This window comes from Anser brachyrhynchus (genome assembly GCF_964034855.1).
Source record: "Anser brachyrhynchus genome assembly, chromosome: 13".
Taxonomy (NCBI): domain Eukaryota; kingdom Metazoa; phylum Chordata; class Aves; order Anseriformes; family Anatidae; genus Anser; species Anser brachyrhynchus.
This window is the reverse complement of record NC_137708.1, coordinates 8,830,688-8,849,287: the sequence shown is the minus strand read 5'-3', so window position 1 is coordinate 8,849,287 and position 18,600 is coordinate 8,830,688. Positions and strand designations below refer to the sequence as shown.

The window sequence follows — 18,600 nt, the reverse complement described above, 5'->3', positions numbered from 1 at the left end:
CAGCGGGGACACAGGGCACGCCGGAGAGCCCACACTGTCTGGAGCCGCTGCTTGTGCACAGAAGCTGCAGCAGAAACCACACCACTGAGATCAGCTGAATTATGGTGGCAGAGTGTTAGAGCAGAAGCTGCATCGATTACAAACACAGGCTTTGAGAACGTGATGGCTACAGAGGGGAGGAAGGCAGCAGCAGCTCCTTTGGGATGGTGCAGATAACATTCACAAGCAAATAATTTGCATGCACTGCGGAGGGAAGCAGAAATACCTCTGTGTGACCCAGGTGCAGCTCCAAAGAAATCCACGGTGCAGCGTCATACCGCAGCCTCCTGCCTGGCTGTGTTGCTCCTTGCTGTGGCAGCTGCCGCACACATCCCGTCGCCCTAGGCTGGATTTACATCTCCAGATCCAAGGCAAGGACAGCGGGAACAGCGGGGACAGGACAACGTGCTGCTGCTGCTGCACTGACTGGCAGAAACACCCTGAAAAAGGCAAAATGGGGAAGGAAAGGGCAAAGGCATTTGCAGCAAAGGTCTTGTAGCCCAGCCAAGCCAAACCTGGAGGAGCGGATGCTCCTCCAAGCCCATCTGCGTGGCCTTTGGGCTGTGGTTTTCCTCCTCCAGGCAGGTCCCTCTGCCCACAGACCCCGCAGGAACTTTCTGGGCCCTTCACAGGTGTTGCTTTTTGGGGAAATGTACTTGAGGGAGGGACCCACCTTGGCTGAAAAGGGCAAATTGGTGCATTGACAGCAATCACAGCTATTGTACAAGCAAGAACACACGGGCTGTTCCCTGGGATGCAGCTTGCTCTGAGCCTGCTCCCTCCTCCACGAAGGGTTAACTGGCTGCTTTTGTTGGTGAAAATATTTTAAATCCACAACTCATGGGGGATTAGCCAAACATGTCTTTCTCCATCCTCCTTTTCCTTATAATAAATAGATCAAAGCGATCTATTTATCCAGCACTAAGTCCAGACTGGGTAAAAACTGTCTGGCTTTGGACCACAGAGGCCCATCTTAATATGGAGCAAGCTTTGAAAAATAGATATTTTCCCTGGGTTTCCCACTGAAGTTTCAATAGCCAAAGAGCTAAATGGAGATTTTTATTAAACTTGGCTTTCCTGCACAAACATGCCCCAGCAGAGAGGAAGATAGATGGGCCGGGTGCTGCAATATTTCCAGATGACACTTGCCATAAATACGGCATCATGTATGGTGTGCTCAGGTTCTTTAATCCAACCTCATCTACAAAGCGCTAGTCCTGGCTCAAGACAAGTAATTGCACCTGAGCAGTCAGGAGTGCTTGGCTTGCCGGCAAGAAAACGCTGGCAGCTCTCTTCTTCTGGCCTCATTTTCCCTCATGCCCAACCTCAATCTCAGCACGGTCGTACCCGAGCTGGCAGGGGTGGACTGGCTGCCTTGGGCTCGTGTCAGCTGAGAGGTGGATTCTGCCTCTCCTGAGCAGGCTTCAGCTTTGCAGCAGCGTGGCTCCATCCTGCGGGGCTGGGAGCCTGCCTGCAGCCCAGCGCTGCCCGCAGCCACCCACAGCACTGCCAGCCCAGCAAAACCCTTCCTGCTGCTGCTGGTCAACAGATGAGCTCGGTATGAACTCATTTAAGAGCCGTGGCTGCATCACCCTCTCTGATACACAGGGCCATAAAATTAAACCCATCAACGTTTCTCAGCTCCAAAGCTTTGGGTTTCTCCAGCTGACCCACAGCACAGCGTTAGCAGCAGGGAAAGTGAAGCAGAGGAAAGCTGGTAATGAAAACCGAGTAACCATTCAGGAACGGTCCCACACCGTTAGTGGAACTCCAAAGCATCCATTGCTTAGAAAAGTTTCAGTTTTCCCTGTTCTTTTTTTGTTTCAGAAAAAAATACAGACATTTAATTACGCCATCAGACTAGGCAGGAGTCATTTATAGAAAAAAAAAATCTAAGTGGCCTTGACACATAAATAGAGTCAATTAACCTGCAAGGAGAAGACAGGGAAACAGGCTGATGAAAAAGAAGCAGTTATATAATTTTGTCCTAGACTTGGTCTGTCTTTTCTCAAAGTCAACAGCGTGTCCTACTAAAGCCGATGGAGAACAGCAGTGCGTGCCTGGGAGCATTGCTCCTGCTTCTGCTCACCACCAGGCAGCTCTAGTAGACCAGGAGCCTGACATATTTACTTTAAAACTCCTATTTTTCCCTGGTATCAGATTCTTGAACACATTTGGGAACCAAGATCCTTACTATCCATGCGGCTGGCACCAAGATGTGAAATGCAGAACAGTTCACCTGGTCTCCCACCCTGTTTTTCTGGGCTATGAGGCAGGACTCCAGGTCAGATGCCATCCCTGACTGGGCATGCACACACATATACGCTGCCCAGGAGCTGCAAAGAACCTGCCTCGGATCTAGTTAAATCAACCAAGGAACCTGTAGCAAAAATGGCCAACAATGCCCATGCCCATGCCGCAGTGCCCTTCCTCGTGCTGGCATTAAACACCTCCTGTCGCACAGGTCTTGACCCGCTTGTCGTCTTGCATCACCTGTGTTGCAGCAGCCTGGGTGCCACGGCAAACATACGACTCAAGAGTTTAACAAAAATGAGAGCCTTCCACATCTTCAGGGGCTTCCAGGTGTCCTTTCCAGCTGCTGAGAGCCTTTCCTGCCAAAGCCATGCCGCAGGGCTTGGTGCCTCCAGCTGGACCCAACACGTGAGCGCGAAAGCAGCTGGTAGCAGAGGAGAGCTCGCAGTGAACATCAGGAGCCCCTGCACAGCCCGTCCCCTCCCTTGTGCCATCACAGGCAGCCCTGGCCGTCCCTTGGCCAAGGCAGATGCTGCATTTCGGTGTGGCTGAGGGAGAGGCACCTCCAACGGCTCCGGTGCAGCTCCCTCTGGTCACTGTAGGAGGACGTGGCCCTGATGCTGTCATCAAGCTCACAGCGGGGACCCCAGGCACGTCAGGATCAGCATCACAGGGAAAGACGATTTCTGCTTCGCTTTCAGACCTGAATCCCCTGGGGCTCAGCAAAACGGAGGCTAACGCTTTTAGGGAGTAAGTGGTGACCTCAGGACAGTTTAGGGGCAGAAGTCCCCTTTACAGCAATGCTGCTGGCACACAGGCGGCAACCAAGGAGGGAAGACGCTGCGGAACGATGTTCTTATCTCTACATCTGCTCAGTGCTACAGAAGGAACAAAACCTCTGTGTCTCAGCAAGAAGCAGGTTTCCCGTGAGGAAGATCAGACCAAGCGCCGCTGCGGTCGCCCCAGGTGCAGCGAGAGGCACCCCAGCCCCGCTGGCTGCCTGCAGCCGGGGGCGCGGGGCTCGGCCGGGCAGCCCAGGGGAAGAGCCGGGCACTTGGAGGAGAGTTTGGGAATCCAGGACTCTGCCAAAGGGAGATTACTGTTGTATTACTGCACTGGGACGTTCAAAACAGTATCTGACACAAATGCTGAAAGAGAAAAATTAATACACACATCACTGTGCTACAAAAGCTGCAGGCCTTTGAATTATATTCAATTTATTCTTCATGGTTATCTTCAAATGCACAGCTCTGATCTCCTCTCTAATCACATCATAGATAGGGTCAGAAAGGAAGCATGGAAAAATACAAAACAAACATAACACATCGCATGTGTCTCAGAAGGTCTAAGGCACAAGAGAAACCAAAAGGCAGCATCTGGAAAGTTTTACTTTTATTTTTCTAAAATACAAATTTCTTTCTTATGTTAGTAACTTTAATATGATAGGCCTAATGCATCCAGTAAAGAGGAGGCACTGGCTACAGAATTCAAAATACTGAAAGTATTTTCTGGAAAGAAATTTATTCTGTTCTTCTACACTTTAGAGATAACATTGAATCAAATTCATTAGTTATTATTTTTACATCAGAACCTTTAAAGATTGGGACTAATAAACTGGAACTTGAAAAGTTCTTAAAGTAAACTCCTATTAATGTGTAGATATGGATCCATAAAAAACATAACCAAGAATTTTATACACTTTATTAAAAGATCAAAAAATAAACAATAACAATATAGAAGTAACATACTAAAATGAGTAGCATTATGCACATTTCTAAAGCACGTACAAGCACTACAGCAATATAACGTGGCAAAAAGAAAAATAAATTCAAAGCGTACACCCTGTTGGTAGCAGTTGAGGGAATGAACTATTGTGTTATGGAACTGAAATACTGCATTAGCCTATGCCTGTCTGAATCTGATGATATTTTAATTTCTTACAATTCCACAGGGCTAACTGTAATTGTTTGTATATATTCTAAACTATACCATTAAATTGATTCCTAATGTTTCCCTTACTTTGTTTTACCAGAAATGCCTATGAAAAGAAGAATGTGCTTCAAATATCTACTTTACACAGTACAGTATAAGTGTTTTTATATATTTAAATTAAAAATTGACAATTTAGAACATTCTCTGTTTGATTTGATTGCCTAAAATACAATTCTCTATTTAAAAAAAAAAAGTGATCTGTTGTCAGGTGATATAATAAGGAGCATGGGGAGTTTAGTTTCATTTTCATGATTTAAAATATAAATAAAATTGAAAGAAAGCTAATTGTAAAGAAAAAAATCCCATAATCCAATCTAAGAATGGTCTTATCATCCCCTCATCTGCTAGGATACAAAAGCCATGGCAACAAAATCATTTGGCTTCCACCACTATCAAATAGCATCTGTGTACAGTAATAAAGAACTGGAACCTTGTAATTCGGTGTCAGGTAATTCTCTCTGTTGTGTGTTTGGAAAAAATAACTTCATTTTATTTAATAGTTGTGTTATTTTGCATGTTTAAATATCCCATTTGAGAGGCATATAGAGTTATTTTTGATGATAGAGATGTCAGTAAAGATCACTAGCAAAGATTTTAGCAGTGTTGTCATGATCATCCTCATATCCCAAGGAAGTTTTACCAGCTACGATTCATTTCGCATAGTGCAAAATATTTTTCTCTCAATCTTAGAAGTGAGTAAGAGCTCGATTATAAAATTGATTACAGCAAAGGGAAGCCTTAGTAGCACGGTGGCTAGAATTTGCTGATTATTTCATATTAAAATCTAGGTTATTGTAACGCCCACAAAGAGACATCTGATTTTTTTCCCGCTGTTTTAAAGACACCGGGACCACATGATGCTAAGGTTCTGATTCATCAAACCACCCGTTTAAACGAACCACGTGGTGAAACACAGTCTGGGCAGGGGACATTTGTCAGCGATGTCAAGAGAGCAACCTCTGAGACAGCCGCCAGCAGCGGTGGCTGAAGGGCAGCCACTTGGCAGCGACACAACAGCCCCCAGCCCTGGGATGGGCAGGAAAGGCAGCCAGGGACACCGGGTGCCACCACCCACCGGCACTGTTCTGGGGTGCTCAGAGCTCAGCAGCTTGAGCTGGGACCAGCCTTGTGGCAAAACCAGCAACCTTCCCAAAGCAAATCTGAGGTTTGCATTTTGAAAAGCAAACAAACAAACAAAAAACAAACAAAACCCCACAACTGGTTCCAACCAAAACCTAAGTGGGTCAATACGGGCCCTCCAGCTTTTCCAAAAACCACCCAGTACTGCAGAGTTGCCAGTACAACCAACCGAGCAGCAGTGGGAAGGGAATCGAGAGAGCCCAGGGACCCAGGGCTGCTGGCAATTAGGAATCTGCTGCAGGGGAAGGATATTTTACACCATTAATCTTCTGTTTTCTCTGTTACAACTAACATTTCATTAGGGCGAACAAAAGGACAACCAGCTCCGCATATGAGAGCATCTCCTGGCTAGTAAGGGGCTTTGCCTGGGATTCCCGACACTTGGCTGTGGGCTGCTTCGCGCTGCACAGAGGGCAGCCAGACAGCTCCGAAGAACCAGGGGCAGCCTCGGCTGGACAGGGAACGCAGGGCCAGGTCCTCCTGGAAGCGCCAGTCCTCTCTGTTAAAACTGTGACCGACTACGGGGAGAGAAGCAGCAGAGCCACGCACCCCCCAGCCCCCGGGCAGCCCCTTTCTACCCAGAAGATGCTTGAGGAGCACCGTGTGCTGCTGCTCAGCAGGCTGGGTGGGATGGCTGCACTCCCTTCTGATGGCAAGACAACAGGGACTGTTAAGCCCAGCCAGAAGCACCAAGCTGGCCACGCTGCCACGATTAGCGTTCACTTCCCTGCCCAGCATCCAGCTTCCTCATGGCAGGCAGCGCCGTGCAGCACTGCCGTCTGACCAGGACCTTTGGCTCTCTCAGACGAACGCTAAGGCAGGGGGCACAGCAGGAGCAAACTGTCCCAAGACAATGTGAAACAGCTCCTGTCCCTCCGCTGCTCATCGGTCGCTTCAATTTTGTTAGCTTGCCCCAAAAGGTTTAAAAAAAAAAAAGAAAAAAAAATCAGCAAAACCAAAACAACCAAAACAAACAACAAACCAGCATGTTGCACCAGTTCAAACTCCCTCTGGGATTTAAAACACTTGCTGCAATGACAGCCACCTATAACAGATAAGCACCTCCAGCTGGAAATAGGATTAGGTGCTAGGAAAAACGTGTGTATGCTGTCACTGACTTATCAGTCCTAATAGGATTCACCGAGAATACAAAGCATCAGAAACATGACCTAGGGTGTGTTTGAAAATGTAGGCTGATTACAAAAATCTTTGCTAGTGACCTTACTAATTAATTAAGCACTGTTTCCCATTTCTCTGTGCTGCAGGTTGGAGCTGACCTGTTATCAGTCTGCTGTATAATAAGCTATGGCAAACTACAAAGCTTTTACAACAGCAAAGCAACATCATGCTTTCAGATAAGTTTTATAGCAAAAAACTCCTCCTTTTCAAAGCCTTAGTAATACCTATCTCTTTTACAAACTTTTCCTGTATTATTACAGACTTTTTATATTCAAAATAAGTTCCAAGGATTTCTTTCGTGGACTATGTACATAAGTGCAAAAAAGGTGTGTCTCACACATTCGTACACTAACTGAATCAGTTTAACTGCAGCATATTTGTATCTTCAACACTGTTACGGGGTCATTCCACAATATTTTTTCTTATGTACAGTTTTTGCTAATATAAATTAGTATTAAAATAGTTACACGTTTAATTATTTAGCCCTGATCGTAACATAATCATGTGAGTGTTCAATTTCAGGAAAACAAAACAAACCAAAATTGCAAGCAGAGCTACAGTACTGAAACCGATTAATTCTGAATTCCCACAATGCAGGCGAACGTGAAATGAAAGAAAGACCAGTCACTATGTCGTAAATACAGGCTGTCGTGTTTTCAAAGTTAAAATACTGTGGAATAACCCTTGCCACACAACAATTTCTACAAGCTATAAAACCTGACTCTAAATCCATGTGTTGTAAACTTCTTGACTGAAAAAGTGACATAAAGACACAAATTCAGCGTTCACATGGGACTTTGGGATTTTAAAAATATTCAATCATATCTTTATCTGACAGTATCGAACTGTACCTTTAACAAGCTCATACTGTTACACATCACTTTTAATTTACATGTGAAAATTTCACAAATAATGTATACAAAGGTAGCCATGTTGTAGTTTTGTTGCCATAGCAACAACAACTTAATATAATTAGTTAACAATGAATCTATCATTGTAGGAGTTACATACAAAGTTAATTTTGTTCTTAAACTGTAAACTATACAAACTAGTTATGGACTGTATTCTATACCTTACCATGCTTCAGTGTTGGTTTAGAATATAACTAAATGGGTTGAATACATGTAGTAAAAATTTTAAACTTTCTCTAACTCTCCTTCAAAATTAAATTCATTAGTTACTAAAGATATCAAAAAAGCAATAATGAAAACCTTAAAAACTAATGGCAAAGAAATGAAAATATATGACATGAATTAATGCGTTGTAGCCTAGTAACAATGTGTTGTAGCTATATTTACATTTGGATTAGGCTATCAACTATTTTTTTTTTTTAATGTTATTACAGTCTTTAACATACAGTATATACTCTAAGGCCTTCAACAGGCACATGGTAAAATCAGGTCAATATCAAACTAAATCCATTCAACAGGAATGGGAAATTAGATTTTCCTCATAAATTTCACCTTTTTCAATTTTCATGTATGTGAAATGTACAAGGGATTAAAAAAAAAAATGAGGACTCCAGTTTCTCAATCGTTGTGTACTAGCATGTCCTAGAGCTACTCTACTGCGTTAGCAAGGAGCCTGCAAGGTGGAGAAGACATCTCATCAGACACACGCGTCTCCTTATCCGACCCGATGCACCTTACAAGAGACACATACCCATCTCCATCGCTGCCTGTACGGTTTGCACAGCTCCAGCCGCTCGGGCGGGATTTTCGCCGTGGTCCGCAGCCGACCGCACGCTGGGAGGACCCCACCGCAGGAATCCGGAGCTCCGCAGCCGCTGCCGGAGCCGCGGCAGGAGCACGGCGCTTGTGGTTTGCAGAGCGCGTGGCCAGCCCGCCCGCGCCGCTGTTCGTGAACACTCCGAGCGCAGTGCGAAACGACACGTATGGCAGAGAGGAAAGTGCTTCAGAGTGTTCAGGAACGGGGCCGGCGCGGGCTGGCCAGGGAGGTAATGGTTTCTAGAACATCACGATGCAAAAATACAAAGTCAAAAATCATCAGCTAGAAACTTCCAACTAAAAAACACGGCTGATTGTGAAATCATGTTCCAAACTACTAAAAACACTGTATTTAACAAAAATAATCTTAATAGTTTTATGAATCCATTTTATTTTAAATCCCTCTTTTATTGTCTGCTTATGTTACAGTTTAGTAGTAGTACTTATTATTGAAACTACTAACAACCTTTTCGTGAAAATGATCAATCTCAGCTTTCATTTTCCCTCTGCATGACCCGTTTTATCCAAGTTTCAGCATTTCTTGCATATTGTTTGCATAAGGCTGAGAGAAATGGACAAAGAGAAATAACTTTGGATAAATAAAAAATATAGGTTCATGGAAAGTGGGAAGCTTATAAAAATGTCACTAAAATTATATTGATTTAAACAAACTTACATACATCTCTTGTCAAATAAAGGATGATATTCATGCTTTTATGACATTTGTTTAGAGTCACTAACTAGCTTGGTGACTTTGTAATAGTCTATTTAGGAAATTTATAGTCTGTCGACTGTTTTTTTTTTTCTTTCTTGAACAAAGAAAATTAGAGCAAGTCATTGCACAACTAGTTTAAATAGTGCTACCTCAAAATGGCATTTTTGCCGAGATTGTTTTGAATTTGGTGAAGTTTAGTGCTTCAAGCTTTTCTTTCCTTAAACTCATTTACAAATTAACTCTAAATTTGCCAGCAATATAAAAACTGTTGTGGCACCTAATATAACTACCCTGAACATCCCTCATTGGACCTCTTTAATAAAAAATAATCCTTAAACGTTTTTTTTCAGTGCTTTAAATGTGACGTGAAAACAGCTGTATTCTAGGTTTACATTCTATGCACATCTATGCCAGATGTTTAAGTAGATAAATAAAATAGGAGGTTACATCAAAGTGTCAAGATATACAAAAATCCATTTAGCACTGAAAAAGTTCCAACCTCCTTTAACTCATAAAGCCATACAAGCTTGAATGCATCCTTTCTGGCTTAAGAAGATCAGCTCTGTTCTTTGTTGAGGCACTGGCACAGGTTGTGCAAAACCCATTTTGATACACAAATAATTTCAAACAGGAAGTACTCAAATCCACTTTTTCCACTAACAATGTTATGGTTTTGGGAAACAGAAACTCAGTGGTTAAAAGAACAGGTATGTGGTAGCCAATATAAATGAGAGTCACTAATTTCAGGCAACACCATCTTGCTTTTGAATGGTGATGGCTGGGAAACAGCTACAGACACAAGTGACTGTCAAAACACGAGGTTCATGATTGAGGGTTAGGGGTGTGTGTTTTTTTCCCCTCTTTCAGGGTTTGGTTCAAAGCCTGCTGAAATGAATAGAAAGATCCCTTCTGGCTCAAGGCCTTTTTGAGCTGGACTCTTCAAAGGTTCTTGCTATGAATAAATTGCCACAAGCAGCTGGTCAGAGCCTCATCAGGGACAAACCTGTCGTGCTCCACACACCCCTTTATCACTTGTGGCCCACGTAGGTACGTGTCTATCAATGTATCTGTGCCCGCACTGGAGGAGAAGGGGGCAAGGAAATTCTCTAACCAAGGCCAAGGAACTTGGAAAAAAAAATATAACCTGTTTGTCAGAGTTTGGCACTCTGCAAGACCACTGTGAATTCAGGGAGGCAGGACACTAGGAACTTGTCTCTTGCTTGTATTTAATAATGACTGTCTTTCTCCTAGCACTTGATACGTTCATGGAGTTCATGGATTTACAGGAGCAAATCCATCTCTTCCATAATGCCAGTGATACTATGAAGCTATGACAGGGATGAACTTAGCTGCATTGTTGAACTAAAATGCATTCTGTGTAGCCAGATTGTTCAGCAAGGCCGCACAACACCAGGCCGTCTGCCCAGCATGCTCAGCTGGTAGCTGTTTTATTCACGCGCTTGATGAGGAGGTATTGAAAACTAGCCCTTGGTTGTGACAAACGTTGGTCTTGATCAAGTTGAAGGTGCCAAAATACATCCCCTGACCTACAAGAACCCCATTAAAAAGAATGTTAATGTATGGTAGAAAGCTTATGCTTCGATTTTTTCTGGTTTGTTACTGCTGTGTTTGCTTTAAAGGGCCAGAGATCTTGGGAAAAATCACCGAATCATGAACAATGGTGGTTAAAAAATTGGTGCATGCTGACAAAATTTCAAAGAGCCACAGAGGATTTCAGGCGGAAATGTTTCAGCATGCTTAGAGAAGACAAGCCCAGTCTACATGGTATCACCCAGCTTGGGCTATGTCATGATTATGGGCCTGCTCCAGCTACACGTTTTATAGCTAACAGTTGGCATTTGTTTCTCTCCAATGCAAATGCATCTTTGCCCAACTGAAGCCATCTCACTTATCCACGTGTTTTTTTTTTCACTGCACCATGAAAACAGCAAGAAAGATTGTGCGCCGTTTGCAGCTGAGAATGCACTTCAACGGACAACAGAACTGCAGAAATTCCTTGATGCTTACCATAATCTGAGCAAATCTTTCCTATCCCCTTACTGAGATTGGGTTTTTGTGTTTTTCTTTTTTCTTCAGTTTCCAGAATGAGCTCACTGTATTTAAAGAAATACCCTGAACTGGACTAAAATGACAGCTGTCCTTTCATATTGTTTGTACTAAAAATTTGGAGACTCTGCTTGAAGGCAAATTTTCCATGATAAAAGGAGCATTAACACAAGCAACTCTAGCTGACATTAACTGCAAAATCCAGAAAAGGGCAGAACATTCCTGCGTCGTGTTTTTCAAGCACATAATTCCTGTTTCCCACAATAACATTTTTAGTAAAAAACAAACAAAACCCCATAAAACCTACAGTATATGAAAACTTAAGACATAACAATAATGAAAAAATGGTATTGAGTATACTTGATAATGATGTACACTTTAAAACAAATCAATAGACTATGATGTAAACAAAACAGTAAGATAACACTTTAAAAACAAGACAAACATTTATCCATCGATAGTATACAGTAAACCAACAGTCCGCTGTGCAGATGCACTTATCAGGATGGTAGTCATAAAATGATTAAGTGTGTTAAAGTAATGTGTTATAAAAGTCTATTATAATTTTCTACTTGTATATCTCATATAACAGAGCGCTGTTTGTTAATTGTTTCTATAGTGCTTTTTTTTTCTTTTTTTTTTCTTTTTTTCCTTTTTTTTTTTGACATTCCCATTGATCAGTTTTTGGTTAACATGTAGGCTGCAACAGGCTTACTGTAGAGGTGGTAGAGAACGATAGAAGGGAAGAGGGAATATATACAGAAAGGCCATGCGCAGCTTCCCACCAAGAAGTCCTGGTGCTCCATAATTTTACGGTTCAGAATTTCAACATGGTCTGCTGCAGGGGAAAGAAAAAAAGAACGAAGAAAGAATGTGAAGCTAGCTATATATTTTCTTCAATAAAGTCATTCTACTAAGATATATCTGCATCCCCACTGCATTGCCCAACGGGTTGCCATTTGTATGTTGCGGAGAGACAACGTTTTATTCCCTTAATTTTCTGATGTAGGATGAAACTACTAATAACACATTTGGCATCCTCTTTAATCTGCACTTGGAGCTTTCCATTTCCAGTGTGCTTCACACATGCTGAAAAAAACAATTTATGAAATAGGGAGGTGAGAAAATAACAGTCTCATTTGTGAGACAAGAAGGCAGGTGGAGAGTGACTAATGAGAGGACCGGAGGAATCCCTGACCACCGTTGGCTCCTGTTTCCTTTGAAGGCAGCCATAGATATTCACATTAAAATCTAATCCTAGGGAGCCAAATATGAATCAGGCTCAGAGACAAAATAGGAACATACAAACCCTGTGCTCAGGTTACCCTCTTCTGGGAGCAAATCTCCTCTCCTCGAATATACTTCTGAAAATCCTCCCTGTAAAGGGCTAGGCTAGCCAGCCTGGCTGCCAGGACCTCGTCAACCATGGAGAAAAAGAACAACATCTGCCAGAGCAGCAAGTATTTCTATAACAAAACTCCCACTCACAGCAGCTTTGGGAATTCACCCCTTGGCACTGAGAAATGTCAGTGAAGATCCTTATCTGGCAAAAAACTTGAGCACACGCACAACTTCACATGCTTGGGTGGCAGCATGAAATGATGGGTGCTTGAGAGATTTGCTGGCCTTTAGTTTACACATGGATATGGTGGGAAACAACACAGAAATGGGATCAAAACACAAGGGCTCCTGACAGTGGGGGAAACAGCCCTTTTCTACCAGTCTATGAAGGGGGTTTACACCCTGCAGCTGTGAGGTGTTGAGAGGCCAAGAGCTTCTGGCAGACTGGTGGGTCATACACATGGTCACAGCTCCCTCATGGAGAACGGGCTTGTCTTCTTACACAGATGCTTTCCATGCCCAGCAGACTGATCCCCAAGAGAACCCATCACATTTGAAATGCTGACCCTACTTCTTTCAGGTAAGTATTTTTCACTGTCCTTAAAAGCGTGGCTGATGCTTTGTTCGGACAGACTGTACTGTGCTCCCTGTTTGCTAAATATATTTCATGGAGTTTCCTTTCCTACTCTGAAATCACTAGTTATTGACAGTGTGAATTTAAGAACACACTCACATGGAAACGAAAATAATTCAGAAAAAATAAGTTTCCTGAAATAATGAAGTCAGAGTTCAAGAACGAGGTTCTTCCAGTGCAAATGATCTCCTTATTGGGTGGAACAGACTGTTTTGCATGTGTTATGGAGATAGTGTAACATGTCAGGTGGCACATCTGTCTGCCGTTTAGGAGAGCAGTACATTGTATAACGCACAACATTTTCAACTGACAGGGATACCTCAGTGTCCACCCCTAGACTAACACGGGTCCACGGCCACAGTTAGCAGGCCATTTATACATAAAACAGCTTACTTAGGTCACCAGAGATAAAGGCCACCACCAACATGAGTAACTTCTGTCATTTGCTAGAGATATAATTAGAGAATTGCTTGCCAAATTGATTTCCAGCTTTTAAGTACTTGCCTGTAAGTGTGACCTGTGGAAGAAATAGGTTGCCTATCTGTGTACACTAAACGGCCTGCATTGGGAAAATCTGGTGATTTCTTGTTGAAGTGGCTGAACTACTCTTTCATGCCTTGGGGTGAAAAATACAGCAGTGAACTAAAAGTCCCAAGGGATCTTTTTCTTATGAACATTAGCTAATGTTTACAAATAAAAGCAATGGAAAAATGACTGCTGCTAAGGCCTTAAAACACTCTAAGTCAAGGAAAAGGACAAACAACTTTGTTATTCCCATTCAGAGAAACCCAGCAGCCTAGGGAAGCCCAGGATCTCCATATAGTGTGAAGGATGCTGCTTGTGGCATTCAACTTAAAGATGTACGAGGACCTCTAAAGCAAAGAGAGCAAAAAACTGTCACGGGCCAGGCCCCTACTGCAGTTAACAGCAGATCTGTGCCCATACCAAGCCAGTCCTGCTGATGCACAGCAGCTGCTGATGACCCAGTCCTGCTTACCCCAGGAAAAGGAATATGCCACTAACAGCAAAACAGAAGTTTCCCCTTTTCGGCTGACTCATTACCAGAGCAGTCTTTACCATCAATAGCACAACCCCCTGAGGCACCTGCAGGCAGCTGGGAGCTGTGCAGAGCAAGAGTAACTTGTAAACACGACTGCCAGACTCAGGGGGATGCAAGACAGGCGGCTATGAATACCACGAAACAGGTATTTTAGACACAACAAAACATGGCTTTTGTAAGCCACAAGGCTGGTCCATATCTGTGCTTCGGCTGCTGAATTTTCTGTCGACTTGGCAGAGAGCAAAGCCACCGCGGTCCTGCAGGCTCAGTCCCTCTGCCCAAACCAGCCCCTTTTGGGGGATGCAGTGCCCTTGTACAAAGTACTCCGCTGTAAAGAGAAATACCAAAAAGCAACTTACTGTTCTATCGGGAACTTCTACATCTGTGAAACAAACATGCTGCTACTCAGTTCATCTACTGATAACTGGGATATCTACAGCAAAACAAACAAAGAACACAACACATTAAAACATTGTCTCGAGAAAAGTCTCTTCATTCTGTCTTCAGTTTCAGGTTAGTAAATACATCAGTGTCTTATAAAACATGATCCATTCCCAACTTGCATTTATTTTGCCACACTTTAAGTACAACACAGTTGCATCACTACTGATGCCTCATGGAGTGGTGGTTAATTGTACTGGGACTTTAACTCCATGGACTACAAGTAAGACAAAATGCCCTGAAGCTAGCTGGCTGAAACATAAGGAGCATAACTTTGTCCAGACTCATATAGCCACAGAGCAACACTGCACAGAAATCTCTGCTTTCTTCTCATGACCGATACAAGTATGAGTAAGACCTTCTCTACCTGAAAATTAAAACAAAGCACAGAAAAAGAATAGGAATACCTACTGCAAGCAGTAAAAAACTGCTGAGGACTTATGCAGGCAAAACTTCTTCTGAAAGCTTTATGACCTTGCGCTAGCAAAAGACTACAGGACATCCCCCGAGATAACGCTGGCGTTCAGCATGCCTAATAGCATCCTATTGAATAAAGTGATACCCCATTTTTCTTTGCTACAGCTCTAAACCTGAGAGCAGGACAAAGAACTAAAAAAATGCTACAAGTGGTATTGGGGAGTGGTGGGGAAAGCACTTGAAATTTCTCTGGTCTAACTGGAAAAAGTTGTGGCCCACCAAATTATCAGGAAGCATCACTAGGACAGATTGTGCATATACAGGTCAGGACTGGTGCGGAAGCAGCCATCACAACTCAGTATCTTCAGAGGAAAGTTTTGGAGAGAATTATGGCTTGGCAGACATGCATGAAGTCCTGTACACTTATGGCAGTGCTACAACGGCACGTACTGCACATCCAGAGTAATTTCTGTAGGGATGGGTGACATGTAACTGATGTAAATAAGCTTCAGACTTCATCGCCTCACTCCCGTTTTTCTTTTTCTGGGAGGGGAATGGGGGGGATTGTTTTCAGAGTCCAATCTTGCACTGGGGTAGGCCTCCTCGTGTTCCCACTTCCACTTTCCAGCCAGGAGAGGACATGCCAAAATACCACAGGGAAGGATGCTCGGGGTGGTATTTCTGCTTGAGACTGAAAGCAGAAGTGCTGCAGGTCTAGTGCGACAGTATCGTCGGGAGTTTTACGGCCTGTTTTTTTCAGGACCCGGGGAGGGGGGCGCGTTTTGGAGAAGCCGGACGCGCTGCCAGAGAAGCGGCCAGACCTCCGGGAGCCTGCGCACCCCTGCGGATCGCCCATCCCTACGCTCCGGCTGGGCTAGCCGCCGCGGCAGGACCAGCACCGGGTGCCCCCTCACCGATCCCCAGACACACACGCACGCGCGCACACGCACACGCACACACGCACGCTGCCTCTGCACGCCCGAGCCGAGCAGGATCCGGCCCTCGCCCGGTCCTCGAGATCTGAACACGTGAAAGAAAGCCATTGAAAGGGCCAAACCTGATTGGCGGTAGCTGTTGCAGCGAAGGGGACGCTGGTGGCAGGAGTTGTTGCTGCAGACACAGTGGTGGGCGTAGCACCGTGCATCATGGGCACTTTCGGAAGGGAACCATGGAAGCGACATACGGGAGGGTGGAGCGGTTTTTTTTTTTGTTTTGTTTTGTTTTTTTGGTTTTTTTTTATGTAACCATGGCAACATGTGGTGGATTTGGGGGCGTGGCAGGAATCACAGCAACAAGCCATGTGACATCGTCATGAAGGACACATCGGGGCGCAGCATGCAATCACAGTGCAAAGCAAGACAGCGTTGGGAAAAAAAATAAACAAGAGAGAAGGGGAAAAGCCAATTACAATTATAATTAAGGAAAAAACCAAAACATTCTCAACACTTAGTACATTTATAAGCAGAACAATGATGTATTAGACTCCGAGGGCCAAATTTCCAAAGGGGGGGAGGGCGGGTGTGCTAGCAAAAGCCCACGTCAGCTCGCACCCGTGGGGAGTTAGACACAGCCAGTGCACGTTCCTTTGGGTGGGGACATTTTGGCAAGCGCACCCTCCCACCCGCCTTGGAAAGCTCGTCCCCTTCCCTCCCCTCCCCGTCCCCGCCAGGAACCAGAGGTACATGATGCACTTTGCAGCGAGCCGCTGGCAGGGCCCATTTCGCGGCTGCGATCTCGCCGGGCCAGCAGCCGCGTATCGGCTCTCCAACCGGGTTTTCTCGCCTCTCTCTAGCGGGGACGTTTCGGCACGGTACAGGGGTGAAGGCACTGCAGACGAGCGGCTAGCAGCCCGAGCTCTCTCCGCACAAATCCAGCGTGCTTCCTTTCCACTCTAATTCTAGAGGATTTGGCAAAATTCCCCCCTCGCGAGGCAGGAGGGAATAGAAAGGGGAGGAGGCCGAGAGGGAGAAATTCCCGAATGCATTCCAACGGTCACCACTCGCGGGAAGAGCATCTGAGAGGACAACGCAGCAGCAGGGAGCTCGGCAGCCTTTCGAAGCTGCACTTCCCATGGAGCGCGGAGCTGGAGGGGATGCTCTTGGGGTGCACAGAGCCACCCCCCAAACCCACGGAAGGATGGGGAGGATGCTGCCCTGGATCACTCCAACCTGCAGCCACTGATTTCTCCTCCTGGCCAGGAAAGAGCCGGGCGCGGAGCAGCAGACAGCAGTGAACTTGTTGGCACCAAACCCCAGGAGACACACCTGGCCTTCCCACGGGGACAGTTCAGACACTGCAGTCACCCAGGTATATCCACAGCCATAGCTTGTCTATGTGTGCTCCCACCCAGCCCGTCTCAGCACAGACATGGGATTCAGCAAAGTCCACCGGGACTGGGAGCTGGGGCCTGCAGGAGCGATCAAGGGGTTCAGCAGCGGGATAACCCTGTGCCCACGGGGCCCCCTGCCCCGCAGGATCGCCCTCAGGTGGATAAAGCAGCCTGGAGGGATGTGGGAGGTTCAAGAGCAGAGTGCTCAGCCATTTCTGCCAAAGCTGCTGGCTTTCAGGCTACCCCAAATGGTTCCCTGGAGGCCCTGCTCTCTTCTCTCCCCAAAGCTCCTGCTCCCCTCTTTCTCACTCTGGCTGAAGCGGGTGCGCTCCCGGATGGTTGCAGCCTTGCATAACCTTGGCTGGAGGATGAAATCTCAGCTTTCACCCACCCTGCTGTACCCAGCAGCCGTAGAGAGAGGGGAGGGTCCCTCAAAGACCCACACAGGTTCCTAGCACATGCCGGATCCTGAGACTGCATGTTAGCAGCAGAGAGCGTGTTCTCAGCCTCACTGCATCCCTGGTACCTCCTCACAGCAACCTGTACCTGCACAGCTGACAATTTACTAAAGAGATGAACCTTCAGCTGGTCCACAGTTTAAGCTCTTCTTCACTCGCTGTACAAGCAGCACCCTGCTCTGGTAAAGGGGCTGACCTTGGATGCATTCCTTCTTAAAGCCTTTACTAAAACAGTCTCTTAAAATGTCCTCAGAAGGACAACCAAAAATCTGAATGCTAATACACCTGATGCAAAAATAATAAACCATCAGTAACCTCTCATTGATATTTCTTTTGTTGGATGACTTAAATGGGTTATAAAGACATTTAGGTTGACAGATTTTTGTCTCTGCAGCAGAACTAAATAGGGGTGGGAATGCATCGCCTTGGATTCTCATATTAGTCACACGAAACACTGCACTGCACAGAAATTAAAAGGGATACAACCATTTAAGCCTCAAAGAAGACAGCGGATAGACAATCACACCACTCAGCCACCCAGGTTCTCACTGATGCATACTAATTTGCTGTCTCTTTCAGATTAGGAAAAGTTGAGAAGTTTGTGTAGAAAAACCTACCAACGCTTGCAGTGGGTGTCATGCACAGAACTGACCCTGCACACCATGCATTGAAGCGTGGAAAGATGAACAAAAGGGATATTTCATTAGTGAAGCTTCAGTGTTAGAAATCACTTTAACTAAAAAGCAGGTATTCTCTTTGCAGCATTCAATATTTAAGCACATGCAAAACAGATTCTGCATATTGATAC

The 18,600-nt window shown here is 44.9% G+C and overlaps 1 protein-coding gene across 22 annotated transcripts in view; it reads right to left on the bottom strand.

The window, feature by feature from the left end:
• Window positions 1–3,667: 3,667 nt before the first annotated feature.
• Window positions 3,668–18,600, bottom strand: part of MBNL3 (muscleblind like splicing regulator 3) — a 100,707-nt gene continuing 85,774 nt past the window's right edge. For 11 of the 22 annotated variants that reach the window (XM_080553609.1, XM_080553600.1, XM_080553611.1 and 8 more), the window contains 4 exons: window positions 18,410–18,445; window positions 16,063–16,157; window positions 14,507–14,580; window positions 3,668–11,950 (listed from right to left, as the gene is read on the bottom strand). In XM_080553609.1, the coding sequence (XP_080409735.1) occupies window positions 14,524–14,580; window positions 16,063–16,157; window positions 18,410–18,445 (188 nt within the window). In that variant the 3' untranslated portion in view covers window positions 3,668–11,950; window positions 14,507–14,523. The remainder of the gene's footprint in view (window positions 11,951–14,506; window positions 14,581–16,062; window positions 16,158–18,409; window positions 18,446–18,600) is intronic. The other 11 variants (XM_080553614.1, XM_080553615.1, XM_080553607.1 and 8 more) reach the window with 2 other exon arrangements.